The sequence below is a fragment of the Panthera tigris genome, chromosome D4 (genome assembly GCF_018350195.1).
Source record: "Panthera tigris isolate Pti1 chromosome D4, P.tigris_Pti1_mat1.1, whole genome shotgun sequence".
In the NCBI taxonomy this organism is placed as follows: domain Eukaryota; kingdom Metazoa; phylum Chordata; class Mammalia; order Carnivora; family Felidae; genus Panthera; species Panthera tigris.
The window spans coordinates 72,274,317-72,298,812 of NC_056672.1; the positions used below are offsets into that span (position 1 = coordinate 72,274,317).

Below are 24,496 nucleotides of genomic sequence, written 5' to 3' on the forward strand. Positions count from 1 at the left end.
CAAAATGATTATCACTTCAGACATCTTTGTTATGTCACTAAAATTATTTAATAGAGAAAAATGTTAAAATAAAAAACCAGAAAATATAATGTTCCTTATCCCAGTCATTGGTTTTGCCAACATGCAAATGTATTTCTTTCATGTCTATGAATAATCCACCAGTCTTTACTCATAGAAAGCTGAATATTGCAGGGACACCTGGGTGGCTTAGTCGGTTGAGCGTCCAACTTCGGCTCCGGTCACAATCTCACAGTTTGTGGGTTTGAGCCCTGTGTTGGGCTCCCGGCTGACAGCTCAAAGCCTGGAACCTGCTTCAGATTCTGTGTCTCCTTCTCTCTCTGCCGCTCCCCAACTTACACTCTGTCTCTCTCTCTCTGTTTCTCTCTCTCTCTCAAAAATATGGAAACATTAAAATTTTTTTTAATAAAAAAAAGCTGAACATTGCAAATAGAAGCAACAGCTTTATTTTTGTGTGATAGTATTTTAAATTGTATTAAAGTTACTTTATCAGTAGTTGTAACTTAGTTTATGTGTTCTTGGTACTTCAAGAAACAAGAAACTCACCTTTAAATTTGTTTACAAGTTACACATTTAAAATGGGACAAATTAGGGGCGCCTAGGGGCACCAGTCGGTTAAAGGTCCAACTTTGACTCAGGTCATGATCTCACAGTCTGTGGATTTGAGCCCCGTGTCAGGCTCTGTGCTAACAGCTTGGAGCCTGGAGCCTGCTTCAGATTCTGTGTCTCCCATCTTTTTCTGCCCTTCCCCTGCTTGCACTCTTGTCTCTCTCTCTCTCTCAAAAATAAACATTAAAAAAATTGTTTTTAATGAAATAAAATGGGACAAATTTTATTTCCCCAATAGAGGAAGAATATTAGAATTCAAACTGAGTAATATTTAGCCTACAACTCAGAAAATATTTTCTTTTTTAAAAAAAGTTTTATTTAATTTATTCATGATCATCTTTTCTGAAAAGATATCAAGTAAGTAAAATGGCTCATATGTACAAAATACTTAATGTTGGTGATACATCATCTGAAAAGATTATGTTGAAAGCAAACATTTAGTTTGATGGCAAGCATCCTCAGACCAAACTATTGTTTTTTAAAAGAGCATATTTTCTTTATTACAGTTAATAATGCTTTTAAAATGTGAAGGCAATAAATAAATACTAATTGTGAACAATTTGACAAATACTGATAAGTAGAATAGGAAATAAAAATCACAGGAATTTTACTACCCATAAAAACAACTTTTAACATTTTGGTGTTTTATTTTATAATTCTTATGCTTAGATGCCCTTCAAAAGTTGTAGTAAAAAAACCATTGTAGTCAAACTGTATTTACTGTTTTGTACATTTGGAAAAGATCTTTAGCCTTTGATTTTTTTTTTGTCTTGTTTTATTTTATTTTGAGAGAGACAGAGACAGAGCACAAGCAGGGGATGGGCTGAGAGAGAGGGAGACACACAATATGAAGCAGGCTCCGAGCTGTCAGCTTGGACCCACAAACCATGGATGGGATCATGACCTGAGCCAAAGTCAGACGCTCAACTCACTGAGCCGCCCAGGCGCCCTGGATCGTTAGCCTTTGAAAGTGTGATTATCATATAGTTACATAGCTTTCCATTGCATAGTAGTACCAAAATCTAGCTTACAATGCTTTTGTTGGCTTGGATTTGTATCCAGTTTTTCCCTGTTACACATTTGCCTTCAAGAACATCCTTGAGCATACATTTTTGTGCATATCTATGATTAAGTGTCCAGCATAAATTTCTACAAGAGGAATTCCTGGGTCAAATAAAAAACATTTATTTTTCCTGCATATACATTTCCAAAATCCTAGTCATTTTTATGACTGGCAAAAATAATTATTCATATTATAAAGCTTAAAAGTCGCACAGAGCTAAATACTTACCAGGGTGATATGTATCCTTACCCTTCCAAATTTTTTCCTAAACTCTAGTGCAATTTCCCCCTATCTGAGCCAATACTTAGATATAGACCTTTTTATATTTTTGCCAGTCTGAGAAATAAAATACATCCTCTTTTGATTATAAGGTCTTATTATTATTAATGCTTTTGTTGTTTGTATTTCTTCTATGAATAATTGCCTGTCACATTCTGGGCCCATTTTCTAGTGAGTTATCTTTTTCCAATTGATTTAAGGAAGATTTTCATATGTACTTTGTCACTTTATGTGTTATAAGTATTTCTCCAGGTCTGCTTATTGTCTTTTAAAATTTATTCAATGCAGAACTTTTGAATTTTTATGTCATCTGATTTGTTAATCTATTTTTTATAGCTCTGGGCTGTATCATGCTGAGAAAGGCTTTTCTTACTCCCAAAATCATAGAAATTGTCTTCTTTATGGAAAGAGCCTTTTGAAAAAAGATCCATTTGGAAATGCGTTGTGTGTGGTATGAAATAGGAATCTAAATTTGCCTTTGTTTTTGTTTTTCCAACTCAATAGCTTATTATCTCAATGCATTTATTGAAGAGTCCATCCTTTCCCCAGCAATTCGAATTGGAGCCTTTTTTATCGACTCAATTTGCATATTTACACAGACGTCTTTTGGACTTTCTTCTATAGCACTGATCTATTTGTCTTTTTCTTTATCAGAACTTAAACTATAAATTATTGCAGTGTTATAGTACATGTTTATTTCTTTCAGGGCAAAGCCTCCCAGTTATTTTCAAAATTGCCTTCCTTTTCTTATGCATTTACTCTCCTAGAGAAACTTTAGAATCAACCTGACCAGTAATAACAAAAGAGAGGGATTTTAATTGGAATTACACCACATCAAAGATTACTTGAAGAAATTAAACATCTTTATAATGTTGAACCTTCCCATCCAGGTACATGTTATGACTCTTCATTTATTAGGTTTATATATTTTTAATTTTAAGGATTTTTGGAAGTTTTCTTACTGAATTTTATAAACATAAAAGTACACAAATAGTTAATGTACAGTTTGATTAATTTTTTATGAAGCAAGCTTATTGCTGTAACATAGAACATTACTGAACCCCATAAAATTCCCTCATGTGCCCTGCCTTAGTTACCTCCCTAAGATAACCACTATGTTAAGAGTCACTTTAAAAAAAAAATAAAAAAATAAAAAAATAAAAAAAAGAGTCACTTTATCTGTTTTCAGATTATATAAGGGGACCATTTCAATATACTCTGTTGTGTCTGGACTCTTTTGTTTAACCTCGTGTTTGTTGGCTTCATCCATATTTTTCATGTTAGTTGATTCCAGTACTCATTCCTTGTCCTTATTATAAATAATGACATTATTATACAATAAATTATTGTATAAATATTTTACAATTTAAAATGCATTCTATTATGGACTTAGGGATATTTCCAGTTCAGGGCTTTCTCTTATTGTGCTTTTATGAACACTCATATGCCTTTCAGTAAACATGTACATATTTCTGTTGGGTGTATACTCAGGTGTAGGATTGCTGGATCGTAGAATATTTGTGTGTTCTGGGGCACCTGAGTGCTTAATCGGTTAAGCATCCGACTCTTGCTTTCAGCTCAAGTCATGATCTAATGGTTTATGAGATTGAGCCCTGTGACAGGCTCTGTGCTGACAGCATGGAGCCTGCTTGGATCCTCTCTCCCTCTCTCTCTGCTCCTCACCCGCTCACACATGCACACTTTCTCAAAAATAAACATTAAAAAAAAGAATATTTGTGTGTTCAACTTTAGTAGATACTACCAATTAGTTTCCAAAGTGCTTGTGCAAGTAACACTCCTACCAGCTGAGTGGGAGTGTTCTTATCACTCCACCTCCTCACCAATGCTTGATATTTGCAGATTTTGTTTTTCATTTTAGACATTTTGGTGAATACATTTTAACTTACATTTCCTGAAATATTAATGGTATTTCTTATTTTATGCAGTGTCCATTCAATTTGTCCATTTTTAATGGGACTAGCTGCCTTCTAATTGGTTTGTTATATATACACCCTTCAGATATATCTTCTCCCACCATGTGGCTTGCCTTTGCACCCTCCAAATGGTGCATTTTAATAAATGTCTTTTTAATTTTAATGATTCAATTTGTCAATTGTTTAGTTTTGGGGTAATATTACTGATATTCTATTAAAAATATGTCGCGGGGCACCTGGCTGGCTCAGTTGGTTAAATGTCCAACTTCAAGGTTTATGGGTTTTGTCAGGCTCTGTGCTGACAGCTCAGAGCCTGGAGCCTGCTTCAGATTCTGTGTCTCCCTTTCTCTGCCCCTTCCCCACTTGCACTCTGTCTCTTTATCCCTCTCAAAAAAAAAAAAAAAAAAAAACATGGGGCACCTGGGTGGCTCAGTCATTTGTGCATCTGACTTCGGCTCAGGTCATGATATCGCTGTTTGTGAGTTTGAGCCCTGCATTGGGCTCTGTGCTGATAGCTGGGAGCCTGGAGCCTGCTTCCGATTCTGTGTCTCCCTCTCTCTCTGTCCCTCCCCTGCTTGTGCTCTGTCTCTCTCTGTCTCTCAAAATGAATAAATGTAAAAAAAAATTTTTTTTAATAAAAAAAACATTAAAAACAATTTTTTAAAATATGTAGATACCCCAAAGTCATAACAATGGTCTCCTACGTTTTTTTTCTAGAAGTTTTATTGTTTAACCATTCATATTTAGGTCATAATCCATTTGGAATTGTTGTTTGTGGTGTGAAATAGGCATTCAGTTGACTCATATTATGTAAGGATTTTTGTGTGTTTATGGGCTGTGTTGGCTTGTAATTTCCTTTTATTGTATTGTTCTTGTCATATTTTTAATAGAAAAGTTATGCTGCCCTATAAAAGAAAATGAGTATTATTCTCTCATTTTCTGTCACTAGCAGAGTTTTTAGATTTAGCATTATGTATTCCTTAAACGTTAAAAGAATTTGCTAGTGAAATCCGTCTGAACCTGAAGGGTTTTTTGTGTTATTTTAATTTTTAAAAATGTTTTATTTATTTTTGAGAGTGAGAGAGACACAGTACTAGCAGGGGAGGGGCAGAGACAGAGGGAGACAGAATCTGAAGCAGGCTCCAGGCTCTGAGCTGTCAGCACAGAGCCCAACACAGGACTTGAACCTGTGAACAGCGACATCATGACCTGAAGTCAGATGCCTAACTGACTGAGCCACCCAGGCACCCCTTTTTTGTGATATTTTAAATTATAGAGTCAATTTCTTTAATGGGTGTAGTACTATTTAAATTTTACATTTCTTGTTCAGTTTTAGTAAGTTGTGGCTTTTCTAGATATTTGTGCATTTTGTCCAAATTTTCAAATTTATTGGCATCAAATTGTTCATAATATCTTTTTACTGTCTTTTTAATATCTGTAGGATCTGTAGTGATAACACCTGTTTCATTCTTGCTATAGCAATTTGTGCCTTCTCTCATTTTTCATACCAGTTTATTAATTTTGTTAGTCTTTTCCAATCTTTTTGGCATTACTTTTTTTAATTGTAAATTTCCTATTTCATTGATTTCTAATATACGTATTATTACCTTCTTTCTACTTCTTTGAGTATATATGTTATTCTTTTTATAATTTCCAAGTACAGTTGATATTCAACCTTTCTTTCTTCCTAATCTCTGCATTCAATGCTATCATTTTCTCTATAGGTACTGCAAAAAGTGCATCTCACAACTTTGACATGTATATTATTGTTATCATTCAGTTTGAAATATTTTCTAATTCCCATTGAGTTTTTTTCCATTCATCAGGGGTTTATTTAAAAGCATAATATTGCTTAATTGTCAAAAGTTATCTTCTTGTAATTGAGTTATATTTTAATTTTGCTGATATTCTGCATGATTTAATCCTTTGGAATGTTGAAATTGGCTTTAGGTCCTAGCATTTCTATTTTGGTAAAAGTGCCATGTATCTTTGAAAAGAATGTGTTTTCTGAAGTTGTTAGATATATTGCTCTTTGTGTATCAATTAAGTACAGTTTGATACTTGCATTGTTTAAGTCTTCAATATCTTTACTCTTTTCTGTGTGTGCTTGTTTTGTTGAGTATGGAAAAGGATATATTAAAATGTTAGTTGTAGATTTGCCTATATCTTTTTAAAATTCTTACAACTTTAGCTTTTTATATTTTGCAGCTATGTGATTAGATCTATAGAAATTTAGGATTGTTGGGGCGCCTGGGTGGCTCAGTCGGTTAAGCATCTGACTTCAGCTCAGGTCACGATCTCGCGGTCCGTGAGTTCGAGCCCCGCGTCGGGCTCTGGGCTGATGGGTCAGAGCCTGGAGCCTGTTTCTGATTCTGTGTCTCCCTCTCTCTCTGCCCCTCCCCCGTTCATGCTCTGTCTCTCTCTGTCCCAAAAATAAATAAACGTTAAAAAAAAAAATTTAAAAAAAAAAAAAAAGAAATTTAGGATTGTTATATCTTTCTGTTGAATTTTATAACATTTCTCTTTAGGGGCGCCTGGGTGGCTCAGTCAGTTAAGTGTCTGATTCTTGATTTAGGCTCAGGTCATGATCTCACAGTTTGTGAGTATGAGTCCTGTGTCAGGCTTGCGCTGACAGTGTGGAGCTGGCTTGGATTCTCTCTCTCCTTCTCTCTCTGCCTCTCCCCTGCAGGTGTGCATTCTCCCACTCTCAAATAAATAAACCTAAAAAAAGGTCTCTTTATTTTTTAGTAATACTTCTTGCCTTAAAGTCTGTTTTGTCTGATAGATAGCTATACCAGCCTTCTTTTCTTTATTGTTTATATGGTATATCTTTTTTTCATCCTTTTGCTTTCAACCTTTCTACCCCGTTTATTCCGATGTGTAAGGGACACGTAGCTGAGTTTTGTTTATCCAGACTGACATCACTTATCTTTTAATTGAAATATTGATCCTGTAATAATTGATACTTTTAGGTGTAAATATATCCTAGGAGTACCTGGGTCGCTAGGTTGGTTAAGCATCCAACTCTTGATATGAGCTCAAGTCATGATCTCACAGTTTGTGAGTTTGAGCCCTGCATCAGGTTCTGCACTGACAGTGCAGAGCCTGCTTGGGATTCTCTCTCCCCCTCTCTGCCTCTCCTGTGCACGCACTCTCTCAATCTCTCTCTTTGTCTCTCAAAATAAATAAATAAATAGATAAATAGATAAAAATAAAAAATATATCCTACTTTTTTTGCCTTGTCTTATCTATTCTTTGTGCCTTGTTTTTGATTAAGCAAGTTTTTTTTTTGTTATTCCCATCTTCCTCCCCTATCAACTTATACATTCTTTCAATATTCTTGTAGTGGTTACCATGGAGATTAAAATATGCATCCTTGCACTGTTAAGGTCTACTTTAAATTAGTGTTTTCATCATTTTCTGGATAATACAAAGACCTTTCAACACTAGCTCCAGTTACTGTCTTCTGTGCTGTTGTAATGAATATTAATTCTACATGCATTTAAAGCCCAAGACACCATTAGTATTGTTTTAAACAGCTGCATTCATTTAGATTCACCTACATATTCAATCTTTCCAGTATTCTTTATTTTTTGCTATATCAATGTGCTTACATCCTGATCACTTCCTTTGCCTGAAAAACTCCCTTTATTATCACTTAATACTTGACTGCTGATAACGAAGACATTCATTATTTTGTATGACTTCCTCTGTATTTCACCTTTATTTTTGAAGGATGCTTTGCTTAGTATGAATTCTACACTTGTAGCAGTTTTCTTTCAGCATGTTAAAGATGACCATCTGTCTCCTGGCTTCCATCATACCAGTTGAAAAACCAATCAATCTGTTGTTGCTCCATTGAAGGTAATTTGTACTTTTCCTCCAGTTTCTTTTAAGATTTTCTCCTTGTCTTTTATCTGCTCAACTTATAACACCCTGCACTGGGCCATCCTCCCAACCACAGATCCCTTTCTCACTGCACTCAAATCCTGACATCCAATGCTGGTAAGCCCTCCTGCATGGAAAGCTCTCATCACACTTCTTGGGCTGTGATAACTGGCACCAGGCCACTCCCATGCAGGGAAGCCCTACTCACTCCAGCAAGACTCTAACTTTTCACATAGGGCTTTTTCCCATATCTCCCGCTGCTGTGTGGGTGTCCTTAGTCTGCTCAGACAGTCACACCACATACCTGGATACCCCTGCATGAGATGTTTTTTCCCTCTGAGTTCAGGATCTGTTGTCTCCCCACTGACTGAAACATATTTCTTGCCCCAGCTTCCTACACCCTTCACTGGGTAGTTCTATGCAGGTGTCCTCTTTACCCTTTCAGGCTTCATGCCTCACTGTAGGCCACCACAGTCCCTTCAACATACACATACTCCAGTACAGGTGTCTACTTTGCTCTGCCACACCAACAGTTTTGAAACTGAGTAGTTCAGGAAGAAAAGGGAAACAGATGAAGGAAAGAGGACGAAGAGAAAGAAGGAAGAGGATTTTGTAAGTTCCATTTTGCTAATAGATTTTAATGCTCTAGTAAAATTCTCTACCTTTTCCTTATTTTCTTGAACACATTAAACTTACTTGAAAGTCTGTGTCTGACAACTCCAGTAATCTGGATAATCATGTCTGATTTTTCTCTTGTTTTTCATTCATTTGGCCTTATTTTATACTATGTCTGTTAACTTGTTATGAATGATGGCCATTTTGTATGAAAGCTTGCTGAAGATGTTATCCTTCCTCCAGAGAGGATTTAAATTTCTGCTAGCTAGCAAATAAGGTAGGCAGATCACCTTAACCCAGGTGAGACTGTTCTACAGGTCTTCCTTGACTTACAGTGAGGTTATATCTTGATAAACCCATCAAAGTTAAAAATGTTTTCGGTAGAAAATGCATTTAATACGCCTAACCTAGTGAACATCTCTGCCTAGCCTAACCCTCCATGTGCTCAGAACACTGACATTAGCCTACAGTTGGGCAAAATCATCTAACACAAAGCCTGTTTTATAGTAAAGTGTTGAATATCTCATGTAATTTACTGAATACTGTACTGAAAGTGAAAGACAGAATGTTCGTATGGGTACAGAATGATTATGAGAGTATCGGTTGTTTACCCTTATCATGTGGCTGACTGGGAGCTGCAGCTGGCCACCCTTGCCCTGCATTGTGAGAGCGCATCTTACCACATATTGCTTAGCCCAGGAAAAGATCAAAATTCAAATTCTGAAGTACAGTTTCTACTGAATGGCTATTACTTTTGCATCATTATAAAGTCCAACCATAGCAAGTCAGGGACCATCTGTATTTCGTTTCTCTTATTCTTACAGTTAAGCCCTTCCTGGGTCTCAAATGAAAGTCTATATTGTTACCAAGTTTTTTATGCCTTGGAAGGCCCTGGATTACTATTCTTGACTCTCAGTGCCATGAGGTTTCCTCTTAGTGATTTCTCCTTTCTACTTGGTTTTTTTGCATCTTACCCCTGTGTGTTTAGCTTAGGAATCAGCAATTCCTAGAAGGAAAATTGCATGCAGAATGTTGGCTTACTTTTCCATGGTTCCCTTCCTCCAGGTTCTCCGACTCTCAAGTACTGGCTGCTTGTTAGCCCTGTACTTGAATATTTGTGTACTTGTTTCCCTAGGATTGCTGTAGACTGCAGTCTGCTTGTTTGTTTGGGTTCTATGACCTGCACTGCAACCCTTCAGATGACTGAAGAGGAAAACATGGCAATCAATGCAGGACTCCCCTCTGTGCATTTCCCTTCTCACCAGGATGTTTGCTCCTTGAGTTCCAGTTACTGTGGTTGTTTTCCAGGGCATTGTATCTAGCTTTATTCTCAGCAGGAAAGATAGTGTAATACCAGCTGCTTCATGATAGCCCTAAGTGGAAGTCCTCCTGCCATCATTTTTGAGTTTTCTTTTCTTCTGTTAACTTGTTCTTCATGCTTTGTCTTTCACGATTGAAAATGTCTTTATTTTGCCCTAGCACTTGAATGGTACCTTAGGTAGGTAATAGAATTATTCATTTCTTAGCCTTTTCCTCTTACAACTCTGAGAAGACAGAGTCATTATATTGTAGCATGGGGTGTCACAGATGAGAAATCTGATTCATGTTACTGTTAATGGCTCCCCGCTACCCCTCTTACTAGAAAGATCACAGAATTTTTTTTGTTCATAGACCTTGGAAATTTCACTAAGATATGTTTATATATGTGTCTTCTTCAGTATGTCTGTTTGACAGTTCATGAGCTTTAACATCCTAAAGATTAAAATCTCTTTGATTAATGGAACTTTTCATATATTATTTCTTTGACTATTTATTGTATTCTATCTTCTCAATTTTTTCTTTTGAACTCTTATCAGATGGATTCTGAATCTTCTGTATCAGTCTCCCACCCCTCTTAACCCACCCTCATAATTTAAAAACTGTTATGGTTTTGCTTGCCCTTCAGGGGAAATTCCTTCCATATCACTAATTTGTCTTTTAGCAGTGTTCATTCAAATACACAGTTCTTTTTTTTTTTTTTAATTTTTTTTTTTAACATTTTATTTATTTTTGAGACAGAGAGAGAGAGAGCATGAACAGGGGAGGGTCAGAGAAAGAGGGAGACACAGAATCTGAAACAGGCTCCAGGCTCTGAGCTGTCAGCACAGAGGCCGACGCGGGGCTCGAACCCACGGACTGTGAAATCATGACCCGAGCCGAAGTCGGACGCTCAACCGACTGAGCCACCCAGGCGCCCCAAATACACAGTTCTTCTATCAAATATTTTTAAAATATTATTTTGTCAATCATTTTCAATTTCTACGGTCTTTCTTGTTCTCCTATTTTTTCTTTTCCAATGAAAGCTGTCATTGTCTTAAGGATGCATTATGCTCTCAGGTTTATGTAATGATACATTTGTGATCTTTTAAACTTTTTCTTTGGTTTTCTGAATTAACACTGCGGGAGAGTGGGAATGTGGATCCCGTTGATCTGCTTGTGAAACTTGGTAACTTTCATGCTACTGGTTTTCCCCAGTTGCCAAGTAATGCTTGTGTGCTCACATTTTAAAATGAAAGTCTAGATGTATCATTGCTGCCAGCTCACAGGGATTTCCTTAGACATTGTTAAGTGTTCCTGTTTGATATATCTGGACAGAGCTCACTTTTGCAGCTAATAGTTGAACACAGGGTTTTGCAAGTGGACTTCACCCAGCTATAATGAATGGACAAAGAAGTCCCATGCATAGGCGTCCCTTCAGGGTGTATAAGCTGAAAGCAAGCTGGGAAGCCAGGAACTTGCAAATGTAGACACAGGGAAGGTGCTACCTAAGACAGGGCATGCATGCATTCAGGGATTTTTTGCTTTTTTGCAGTTGCTTTTTGTTTTTCCTTCCCTGTGTCCAGTGGGGCTGCCTCAGGTTTCCCGAGGCAAGGCCCCTTCTGTCTCTGACTCTGAGGATAGTCTTTCACAGTGATTTCCCTCACATTACACACTGTGCTTGCCAAACCTATGCTGTACACGATGTATGTGGTAGCCACGCGTAGAGAGCCAGGGCAGTTGTTCAGATCTGGCCGTCCTTAGAGTGAGTACCTGACCCCATGGCCCACTCCCCCTCCAATGGCCAGCTCTCCCTAGCTTTGAGCTCAGAGTTTGCCTATTCTCCAATGGAAGGAGAATTCAAATCCTTCTTTAGTGGTCCCCTCTTTGTTCCGTATTCAGTTATAAGTTCTTACTTTTGTTTGTTTCTCCATCATACGGTCTCCTAAAAATGCCCTTGACGCCATAGCTCTGCCACTTCTACTCAGAATTTTCAAAGAGCAGCTTATTAAGTAAGTTTAATTTAATCCTTAAATACACTTATGAAAGAAACATATATGTCATTTAATCATTTTCACACAATTTATTTCCCTTTATGTAAGCATACAAGCATTCTTTACTGTTTCTGTATGTACTAGGATTTTGTTTTCCATTTTCAGTATACGGTCTCTATCCTATGATAAAAATGAAATTATTTAAAGCCATGTAATTTTTTCATGTAATAATTAAACCTCCTATCTTGCAGTGTGACTTTTTTCTGCTCCTGTACCGTACTGAAATGATGGGAACTGGGCTGTGTTGCAAATACATCCTGTGTTCTGGTTACTAACAATAAATAAATAAATAAATAAATAAATAAATAAATAAATAGGGGCACCAGGGTGGCTCAGTCAGTTAAGCATCCGACTTTGGCTCAAGTCATGATCTTGCGGTTCATGGGTTCGAGCCCTGCATCAGGCTCTCGGCTGTCAGCTCAGAGCCTGGAGCCTGCTTCTGATTCTGTGTCTTCCTCTCCTTCTCTGCCCCTCCCCTGCTCACGCTCTGTATCTCTCTGTCTCTCAAAAATAAATAAACACTAAAAAAATAATAATAAACATAGTGAAACTGTAGTGGTTGTGTAAATAAATCGGACTTAGTTCTCCTCACTGAAGGCTAATACAAGTATATGTTGGGGGCCAGGATATACTTTTCATAAGTGGCTAATATCTAAATTGTATTCTGTACTGGGAACTTTATCTGTGTAGTACATGCTGCCTTTGCTGTGGCAGCCAGAGCACAGAGTCAGTGGGATCCAGGTCCATACCCTAGCTCTGGCACTTGCTAACTCCATGACTTGGGACAGCCCAGGGTCTGGCACAGAGAGGGCACCTTGGTAAATATTGGATGAGTGATGTATGAAGTTACTAAATGTATGAGGTGACTTAGTTTCCTTATCTGTAAAATAAGTATAACAACACAATTGCTTAGTGATTACAGATCATTTATATAACTCTTGGCATATAGTAAGCATTCAATTAATACTAGATGTAATAATAATAAATTTTGTGCTAGAATCCTTTCATTAATATCAAGCAAGGCCCAAAAACAATATGAATGATCTCAGTTTATGAGGGTGGTGAGAAGAATATGCTTACATGATTCAGTCACTTTGGATAATATTTCTAGCACTGTTTCTTCCTCTCTTGCTAAAAGCGTCTATTAAAGTAGATTATGTGTTCAGCAGTTCAACAGCAAACTCAAAGGGTGAAGAACACAGTCTTAAGGAGCAATACAAACCAACTGGAGATCTTCTGGACACAATTACATCACAGTTCTAAGGAATAATAAAGCAAATGTGAGACACATACTGGAGAGAATAAGGAGTTGGGTTCATGTGAAGAAGGTTATGTAGAAGTGAGCTTGGAATTAGAAATGGGAGAAAAGACACTATTTGGCACGAAGACCATGGGGAGATTTCTCGGCTTCGGGTAGGGAAGGTTGGTGTGGTGTCCTGGGCTCAAGTGGATGCTGGGGATAGCGGGAGCTGGTGGTTGGGAGTTCCTCAGTGGGAACAGTGAAAGGTGAGGTGAGTTAGGCAAAATGGAACCAATCTGCAGATCACCTTGGTAATTGCACTAACTTTCCATTTTGCTGTTTCTCAGCCTCTTAGCACCTTGTTTGAACATAGAAACATTCCAAAGAGGATCAGAACCATTAGATAAACTACAGGTTGGCATTGCTTTCATTTTAAGGTGGTCTACCTTGATTTTTTTTTTTCTATTCAAAGACAACAGTTTAAACAATTTAATCTTGGTTTTAGTAGATCACAGAGTATAAAGAAAGGTCTAATGGTTATGGACTTGATTATCTCTTTGGTAGCCAACAATTAAAGTGGACACCTTGAGGAAGACCAGTTTCATCTGACATAGTTTGACAATTGCAATTTAAAGTCTGTTCCTTCTCCTCTGAGATGCTGTGAGGCCCTCTGGCAGTTATCTCTTCTTTCCCCTAAAGTTATTCTCACTTTACCTTCTTTTCTGATTCTAAGGTAGCTGATGGATTGTGGAGTCAGGGTTTAAATATCTCTTTGTTCATTTGTGAAAAGAATTAAAGAACTATGCCAACACCATTTAATTCAAGGTTGTCCAGGATGGCACATAAGACACTATATTACAGAGAAATAACGACTCTACCTGCACTGAGGGTCAAGAGAAAGGATGTGTAACTTGCCTTCCCTTACTTCCTTCTATTTTTTTGTTGTTGTTCATATGAATGCCTTTTTTTCTTTCCAGTGAAAATTTTAGCTAGAACATTCTTTGTTTTTCTGCATTCATTTTTTTCTTTCTGTTACTGGAATGCCTGCATTGGTGTATCAGTTGATATATATGGCAAAAATACTAGGGCCAAAGGCAAGTTTACTGCCTTAATTCTATGCTAGAAATATTGTTCCCTACTTTATTTATTCTAATACGTCTACTTCATAGAAATTTCATTTTTAAAGTGTTACCTCTTAGATTTGTTATTGAACGTGATCCCAAGATATAATTCTCTAAAGAAAGGAATGGCAAATTATTTTAATGCCCTTTGTTGTTTTTGTTTCTAGCCTATTCTACTAAGCTCAACAAATTTCCTGTATTTAATATTAATGATGACTTGAATGATCTGTGTACCAGTGCCGTGAGCCCAAATACTACCAAAGCCACGCGGTATGCCCTGAATGTGTGGCGATATTGGTGCATGACCAACGGGCTCAAAGATCACACAGACATCACCAAGGTAAGAAACTCTTGAGTGTACTTCTTTCAGCCAGCTTCACAGCTTCCGAGTGCCAGGCATTGTGTTAAGCATTGTGGGGAACACCAAACACTTGCTTTTTGCTTAAGGAAGCTTGGGAAGAACATGAAATCAAAAGAAAAAAATGCACAGTACAAAGCAGAATTTAGTAAGTGTTCTGTGAATTTACAGATCAGAAATGCCAAAAAAACAATTCAGGCGGATAAATTAATTTCAGTCTGATGAGACTAGTGAAGGAATTGATAGTTAAAGCTGTGTTTTGAAGGAGAGTTGGAATTTCACTAGAATTAGATGAAGAAGAGTCTTCTAGGCTGAGTGACATGAGAAAGAAAGAAAAAGATTTGGAGGATAGACTTCACGTATGGGGATAGTGGACTCTAAAACAAGATTTTGATAAACCTTTAAATGCCAAACTAAAATCTTATGAATATTGGGATGCCCTTGAAGTTTTGTTTTGTTTTTGTTTTTGTTTTAAGGAGTGAGTTTATCTGAAGGATTATTGCAGTGGCAACTGGGAAGAGACTGTCACAAGAGGGAAATGCTGTGACTGTAAGATATAAAGGGTTAGGCTAAAGGGAAATCACTGAAGTTTCCTTAACAGGGAATAACATAATGAAAGAGATATTTGGGAAAAATTAATTGGAAGTGATAAGCAAAAATTTATTTAGTATCCTTGGTCCTCAATTTCCCTAGTTGTAAAATGAGCTCTTAAAATTTACTCTTCCAACTTGAAACGTTTGAGATTTGTGAATGTGAAGGAAACATTTTTGGACATATAGAGACAGAACAGAAAGGCGTGTTTTGATTTGGATATATTGAGTCTAAATCAGACAGCTATCCAGATGGACATGTCCAATAAACAGTTGGGAATGTGGGAATTAAAACATGGGAGAAAAGGGGGCACCTGGCTGGCTCAGTCAGTAGAGTATATAACTCTTGATCTCGGGGTCATGAGTTCAATCTCCACATTGGGCCTAGAGCTTACTTAAAATATTAAATTAAAAAAAATACACACACACATACACACACACACACACATGCACGCACACAAACAAACATGGGAGAGATGTTAAAGCTGGAAGTATAGATTTAAAGGTCTTGCACACAGAGGTCATAACTGAAGCCCAAGGCCGGTGACATCTCCAAGTTCAGATATTGTGTTTAGGGCACCAACAATAGATGAAATAAGAAATCCAGGTTTCTACTTCTTTATTTTTTTAATGCTTATTTATTGATTTTGAGAGAGAGAAAGAGAGCAAGATTGTGTGTGCATAGGGGAGGGGCAGAGAGAATCCCAAGTGGGCTCTATGTTGTCAGTGCAGAGCCCAGCGTGAGGCTCCATCTCACAAACCATGAGATCATGACCTGAGCTGAGATGAATAGTCGGTCGATTAACTGCCTGAGCCACCCAGGCACCCCTCCAGGTTTCTACTCCTGACAGCATGGTGCTATAGATACTGTGAGGGGCCTTTCTGCTCTACTTGCAAAAAGGAGAGGAAACATCCACAGTGTGCATGTGCACGTGCACACACTTGGACACACACACACACACACACACACACACACACACACACACACACACAAGACAGCTGGAACTGGAGCAGTGAGCAGTGAGCAGTAGCACATATGAAAGGCAGGGTTCTCCTGAGGGTTTAGATGTATAACATCATTAAGGAAGGGAAGAGACAGATACATCACTGAAGAATCCTGGATTTAGGAGAGGACACTGAAAGGAGCCTTAAGAGGTTCTAGGCCCTACATTTGTCTCCTCACCGAGTCATATGCTAATAATCTTTGAAGTGAAACACCCAAAAGGTAGGGGTTTAGTTTTTTTGCAGATTAAAGTCAGCTAAATATGTGTTCATTAATAAAGGTTAGGGGGAGGAGGGGTGCCTAGGTGGCTCAGTCAGTTAAGCAACCAACTTCTTCTTAGGGCATGATCTCACAGTTCATGGGTTCGAGCTCCACAGTGAGCTCTATACTGACAGCAGAGAGCCTGCTTTAGATTCTCTGTCTCCCTCTCTTTTTGCCACTCCCTGTCTCACACTCCCTCTGTCAAAAATAAGCAGTTAAAAAAAAAAACAAAACACCAGCCACTCAAGGAAATAGATCACTATGGATGAGGTTGCATAGACACAGCAAGCAATAGATTTAGACACCAAGGACTTTAGGAAGTAGATTATAGACTAATATATATGAAATATTTACAGAAATGATAAGAATTATAAAAATGAGCAAGCAACAACATACTAATCAAGATAATACAGCAGATTTGAAAATAACGAAAAATTTCCACTTGTGGCCATAAGAGGAAAAGGGCCCAAAATTACCCATCTGCTATAACAACCAGAAAACTGAGCACAATATGTGCAACAAAGTGTTTTCAACAGAACAGATAGCAACAAATCCTTTAGAGAAAGGTAACAAATGAGAGTACTGAGAAAGGTCTCGTATCAGATGTAGAGAATAGTTCACTCTAGACCAAGCTCTGTTCTAATCCCACCCAACAAATCTTAAAAGCTAGACCCAGGTGCATGAAAAGGTGCTAGCATCACTAATCATCAGGGAAATGCAAATCAAAACCACAATGAGATACCACCTCATACCTGTCAGAATGGCTAATATCAAAAAGACAGGAAATAACAGGTGTTAGTGAGAATGTGGAAAGGGAACCTTGTGCTTTATTGTTGGAATGTAAATTAGTGTAGCCACTATGGGAAACAGAATAGAGGTTCCTCAAGACATTAAAAATGGAATTACCGTATGATCCATCAATTCCACTTCCGGGTATCTGAAGGAAACAAAAACAAAAAGATTTAGGCACCCTCATGTTCATTGCACCATTATTTACAATAGCCGAGACATGGAAGCAACCTAAGTGTCCATCAATGGATGAATGGATAAAAAAAAAATGTGGTGCATATATACACAATGGGATATTACTCAGCTATAAAAAAGAAGGAAATCCTGTCATTTGCAACAACATGAATGGACCCAGAGGGCATTATGTTAGGTGAAGTAAGTCAGACAGAGAAAGACAAATGCCTTAAGATCTCACTTATATGTGGAATCTAAAAGCAAAACAAAATAACAACAACAACAACAACAACAAAACACCCAAACTCATAGACAAATAGAAAAGAATGTGTTTGCTGGAGGTGGTGGGGAGGGGCATTGGGAAGGAGAGTAAAATGGGGAAGGTGGTCAAAAGGTTTAAACTTCCAGTTATAAAATAAATAAGTCGTGGGAATATGATGTACAGTTTGGTGACAATAGTTGATAACACTGTATTGTATATTTGAAAGTTGCTAAGAGAGTAGATCTTAAAAGTTCCCATTACAATACAAAAAATTTAACTATGTGTGATGATGGATGTTAGCTAGACTATGGTAATCATTTTTCAGTATATACAAACATTGAATCATTGTGTTGTATATCTGAAACTAATATAGTGTTATGTGTCATTTATATCACAATTTTTTAAGTAAAAAAAAAAAAAAGGCAAGACATAGAAGGATTGAATGATTTTTCAAGTAACTTAACTGTGTCCCAGAACAAAGCTTAAGAATATTTATAGGAACATAAATATATACAGAACCAAAGAAATAAAATTCACAATGTCTGTCAAAAATTATTGGACATGCAAAGAAGCAAGAACATACCCCTTAAAAGAATGAATCAATCAAAACCAACCCAGATCTAACAGATTTTAGAATTAGACAAGACATTAAACAGTTATCATAAAGAAGATAAGCAAAAAAAAAAAAAAAAAAAGATAAACAAATGGCCAATGAGCACATGAAAAAACACTCAACTTCATTAGACATCAAGGAAATGCAAATCAAAACCACATGAGATTCCATTTCACATCCAATAGAAAGACTATAATAATAACATTTGGTTAAGATAATAACAAGTGTTGGTGCAGATGTAGAGAAATTGGAAGCCTCTTACACTTCTGGTGGGAATATAAAATGGTATAGCTGCTTTGGAAACAATCTGGCATTTCCCCACAAGTTTTTGAACATAGAGTTACTGTTTCACCCAGCAATTCCACTCTTATGCATATACCCAGAAAATTAAAAACATATATATCTGTGAAAAATCTGAGTTCAAGCATACTTTTTGTAGCCTTATTCACAATAGCCAAAACGTAGGAGTAACCCAAATGGCATGAGCAGATGAATAGATAAAATGTGGCATATCCATACGATGGAATATTATTTGGCAATAAAGAGAAGTGAAGTACTGACAGATGCTTATAGTGTGAATGAACCTAGAAAATGTTATACTAACTGAAAAAAGTCAGAAACAAAAGGACAAGTATGTATTATTCCATTTATGTAAGATATCTAGAAGAAGCAAGGTCATAAAGATGGAAGGTATGATAGAGGTTACCCGGGGCTGGGGGAGGAGGAAGTGTGGAGTTATTGTCGAATGAGTACAGTTTGGAATGATGAAGAAGTTCTGGAAATGAATAGTGGTAGTGGTTGTGCAATGTTACAAATGTACTTAATGCCACTGCATTGTATAATTATATATGGTTAAGATGGTAAATGTTGTATGTATTTTACCATAATAAAAAATCAGTAAAATATAACCACTTCACCTTTATTCATAATTTTAAAATTCACTGTTCTCACATACCCCATCACAATTTCTTCATCCCTACTAAACTTTTCTAGGCTAGAGGGTCTTGTCTCTTAAACTTTGTGAAGTCACTATGAAGACAGTTGTCTCTTACTGGGAACCTTTACATTCCCATGCAGGAATCCCTGAAAAGAACCTAATTTCTCCACACTCTCTAAGGATTAGATAAGTTTTGCAACCCAGGTGAAGAAAATGTCCCATCTGTCTGGTAGAGTGTGCCTTACCGCCCCTGCGCTGGTATTTCTTAGTGTCCCCTGTGTTAGCTAGAGGAATAATGGGTGAGAAAGAAGATGTATTTCAGTCCTCTGTAATCTATTCACATGGGCCACTCAAAATAAACATTTTTAATAACTTAAGAAAGAGGCCAGTATCTTAAAGGATTAGCCAATATTTAATAAAAAGAAGGAATTGTGGCATCCAAAATCCATATTCTTTAGTCTCACCTTCTTGGTCTCAATGTGTGTGTATATATATGTATATATATGCTTATTTTAAGCAAATTTGCTTATTTTAAGAGAGGGAGAGTGCACGCACATGCATGGGAGAGGGGGCAGAGAGACAGGCAGAAAGAATCCCAAGCAGCACAGAGCCCGACACGGTGATCAAACCCACAAATCGCAAGATCATGACCTGAGTTGGAATCAAGAGTCAGACACTCAGTCGATTGAGCCACCAAGGTACCCCAAGATATTTTTAATCTAGATGTGTCTTTAAAGATAGTTAGTTGACAGCAGACAAGGTAGGTAACAGCTCTTGATCATGATTTGGTAGCTGGTGAGCCTCAAATTTAGTTGTTTGTTCAAGGGAGAAAGCAAGGAGTCAAATCAGACTTCAAAATATCATCTAAGTAAGTGGGGTGTACCCTCCAGTCTCACTCTGTTGCCTACTGTGTGAGTTTCACATAGTATTTTTCATACAAGTTATTTTCACAGGTGTGATCTGATCCTCCCTGACCCATCTCCCTCAAGGTTGCTATTTCAGTGACCTAGACTCACTCATTGGAAAATAGAGCATCTTGAAGTTCCACACTTATCTTTCTGAATAAATTAAAATTTGGTAACTGCAAGAATGAAGTAAATTTTTGTTGTCAGCAATGGTTACTTCAGGATTCATTTTATTTTCCTAGAAGAGTACTTGTAGTTCATAAACATTTCTCCACTTTTTTCATCCTCCTAGGTAAGATTATCCACAGAGGGATTTGAGACATTCCCCAAAAGTAACTCTTCATTGGCTTGTCTTATAACTCTTTCAAGTGTCAAAGATTACTGTGTAGTTTTGGAACTTGCCATGCAAGTCAGCCTTTTCTTACTCTGTTCTTTCTGGAGTCATCAACTCCATGACCATGCTCTTTCTTACTTCTCTTTGGTCATTTTGACATCAAAGAAACCAAGTTTATAATCCATGGTGAATTTTGACATGGTGATTCTATACAGAGTCATTAATGAAGAAAAATAGTTTCATGTGATGTCTTTATAACAAATTTAAAGACCTTGGTAACCTGGACAAATAACCACCAACCAAAATTCAGTCTGAGAAAACTAAGGAGGCAGCCAACGTGGGCCAGAATGAATGGTTTCTTACGTACATACAATGTAAGTTGTATGACTCGACATTTCTCTAGGAATTGCTTTTGCTGTGGTTTTACTTTGTAATCTGTGGTATTCTATGTAAATCAAGAAAAACATTCTGCATCTTAAGTCAGTTTGGCTGTCCTGGCTGTGAGGTAAATTCATTGACTTAACTGTGTTTATCAGTTCATTGTGGATCACTGATGTATTGCAGGCGTTCTGCTGTGTGTTGAAGACCTGGTCATGTATAAGATGTCATTCTTGCCTTCAGGGAGCTCTCAGTCCATTTTGAGAAGCAGACATAAAAATAGATAAGAAGCTCTGCAATATGGAGAAGGCCATAATAAAAAATTAAATTAAGTGTTGTGGGATCCTAGGTGAGAGAGTAACTTTGCTTAGGGAAGCTGGAAAAGCCTTTATGTAGACAGCAGAATTTGAGCTAGATCTGAAATAAGAGAGATTTTCCAAATAGAGAAGGTTAGAAGAAAAAGGCATTCTGGACATAGGAAGTAGAGTGCAAAGACTTAGAGGCGTAAGAGTACCTGATGGTTCCTGTGAATGGCACAGAGTTCAGTGAGGCTGGAAAATCATATACAGAGAAAACAGCAGATTAGGCTAGAGAAATAGTATGTGTACCAGTTAATGATAGCTGCATAACAAACCACTCAAAAGCTTAGTGGCTTAAAGCAACATACATTTTATTTGCTCATGATTCTATGGGTTGTTCTTAGCTGGGTAGTTCTTCTACTGGTCACTTGGAGTATCTAACATGTGGGTGCAGGGGATTAGATGGGAGACAGCTTGTCTCTGCTTCACATGTTACATGGTCTAACTGGGCTTCCTCACTTGGTAACATTATGTACTAAGCTGATGAAAGCACAACCTGTTGGAACTTATAAGACCAAAGCAGATGAAAGCAGCATCTCTTGAGGCCTAAGTTTGGAATTCACACACAGTTAACTTTTGCCATGTTCTTTGGTCAAGAGAAGTCATGGCCAGCCCAGATTCCAAGGATGGGAAAAATAGGTTCCACCCCTTGATGGGAGGAGCAGCATTGCAGAGAGGGGTGGGAACAGGGAGGGGAGCAGTTGTGGCTGTCTTTGCAATGTACCAGAGGGTGAAAGCAAATTATGTAAAGACTTGCTTACAAGGTGAACAGTTTGAAATTTAGTCTAAGGGCAACAGGAAGCTATCAGAGGTTGGTTGGTTTCTTGTCGTGTCTTGTGTTGTTTTTAAGTACTACAGGCAAAAGACTTTTTTCTCAACATCCCTTATTAAGGAGCCATTCCTCTAGTCCCAATTGTTACTGAAGAAGCCATCATGTTAGTACAACAGCCTACCTTTTGGTTGGATGTTTGGATCAGGAGTGGGCCAACCAGAATCCTTTCTTTAGATTTTTTTTCTGTTGAAAATAAGAGTTGGAACATCGCCGGTACCTGAAGCTGTAAGATGCAAACCTTAGGGAGTGCTAGGGGGTTATGTTGTACGCTATATAAAGAAAGCCACTCTACACAGAGAAGCGGAGATGGGAGAAGAGTCCCGATGGTCTTGGAGACCACTAATGCTGACATCCCTGCCGAGGCTTGTTCAAATTTGGCTTATCTCTTGAGACCAAAGGAATCCCAACTAATACAAAGAGAGGTTAACACCTGCAAGTAGGGAGTTGCAAATGACAACATAAAAATCTGAAACCAGTTAAGTTTGGGAGTCATAGTTGTTTTAACTGGTATTTTACTGGTATGTAAGAAAGCTGTTGCATTTTTATATTTTGCATATAACTATCCCACTGATGGCTTTTCAGCTGAATCTCTTGGAAATTTCCTAGACCAACAATCAGATTATCAGAAAACAATTATATTTTTATCGTCTTCCTTTGGTATACACATATACATACATACGTGTGTGTGTGTGTGTGTGTGTGTATGTGTCATTTTTTTTCTTGTCTTGCCTGGTTGGCTAGGACCTCCAGAACAGTGTGTTATATAACAGTAATTATATTCAGCAAGCTCATCCTATTCCTGACATTATAAAAAAAAATTTCTAACATTTCCATCGTAGGTATAATATTTATAGTTCTGGTCTGTAAAATACTCTTCATCATAGTAAGAGGATTGGATTTTTTTTCTTCCAATCTAAATTTAATTTGAATTCTTAAAAATTTCAAATGGAGGGGCGCCTGGGTGGCTCAGTCGGTTGGGCGTCCGACTTCGGCTCAGGTCATGTTCTCATGGTTCGTGGTTCGAGCCCTGCGTGGGGCTCTGTGCTGACAGCTCAGAGCCTGGAGCCTGCTTCGGATTCTGTGTCTCCCTCTCTCTGGCCCTCCCCCGCTCACGCTCTGTCTCTCTCTCTCAAAAATAAATAAACAAACACAAAAAAAAGAAAATTTCAAATGGATATCATACTTTCAAGTCATTTTTCAGTACTCAGCAAGTCCATGTTACTTTCTCTATGAGTAAGTCAATGATATTAACATGTTTATTAAGACCGAATCATGTTTACACTCTGCAACAATCCCTACTTGTCTCGATGTAGTATTGCTTTCCTGCAGTTCTGAATCTGATTTGATAATAGAGGCAGCCCTTGTTTTCCATGGTACCATGTTAATTGCTGCTCGTGCATATCAGAGCCGTGTGTTGGAGCCTTGTTCTCGCTTTGCACGGTTCTAACATGCACACTTTAAACATGCCTTACTTTAACCTGGCACTGTGCAAAACGAACATTGTCTGTTTACCTTTATATTCATACACTTTTTATTATATATCTGCTAGATTTGGAGTAGAAAAAAATGAAGAAACTTTCTTTTTCCTATGCTCCAAAACTGTTTAAATGCAAAAGCTGAATAGACTCCATAAAGCCAACTCCTTAGGAGTGATATACATCCCTGACCATCATTCACCATATTTTGGGGGCTCTTCAGATCTTTTACCTCCTATTGAACTAACTTTGGTAATTTGCATTTTGCTAGAAAATTATTCAGGTTACCTAGATTTTCAAGTTAATATGTACAAAGTATATAATGTTCTTTCATATTATTGATTCATTTTCTATAGTTTACTGTCTTTCTCATTCCTAATGTTATTTAAATGTATATTTCCTTTCTTCTTCTTTCTCTTTCTTGCTGTCACAACCACTAGAAGTTTGTCAGAGTAGGTCTCTCCAAAGATTACATATTTTCAATTTTTAAAATATGTTTATTTTTGAGAGGGAGAGAGAGAGTGAGCATGCAAGTGGGGGAGGGGCAGAGAAAGAGGGGAACAGAGGATCCAAAGTCTGCTTGATGCTGACAGCGGATAGCCCTTTGTGGGCTTGAACCCATGAACCATGAGATCATGACCTGAGCTCAGTGGCTTGACCGACTGAGCCACCCAGTTACCTCATATTTTCATTTTTTACGCTTTTTAAAAAATTTATTTAAGTAGTCTCTACACCCAACATGGAGGTCAAACTCACAACCTGGAGATCAAGAGTTGAATGCTCTTCCAACTGAGCCAGCTAGGCACCCCTACATATTTTCACTTTTTAATCTATCCCAATTTATATCTTTTCTAGTTCATTAATTTATGTTTTATTTTTTATTGATTCGCGCTATTGTTTTTTTAAGTTTATTTTTGAGAGAGAGAGAGAGCAAGCAGAGAAGGGGCAGAGAGAGAGGGAAAGAGAGGGAATCCCAAGCAGGTTCCACACCATCAGCCCAGAGCCCAACATGGGGTTCAGTTCCCTGAACCATGAGATCATGACTGGAGCCAAAATCAAGAGTCAGAGGCTTAACTGACTGAGCCACCCAGGCACCCCTCTATTTTTTT

At 37.6% G+C, this 24,496-nt stretch overlaps 1 protein-coding gene across 2 annotated transcripts in view; it reads left to right on the top strand.

The window, feature by feature from the left end:
- The window catches only part of KIAA1958 (KIAA1958 ortholog), a 153,850-nt gene that overhangs the window by 123,489 nt on the left and 5,865 nt on the right, over nucleotides 1-24,496 (top strand). For both annotated transcript variants that reach the window (XM_007094296.3, XM_015543067.2), the window contains one exon: nucleotides 14,285-14,457. In XM_007094296.3, the coding sequence (XP_007094358.1) occupies nucleotides 14,285-14,457 (173 nt within the window). The remainder of the gene's footprint in view (nucleotides 1-14,284; nucleotides 14,458-24,496) is intronic.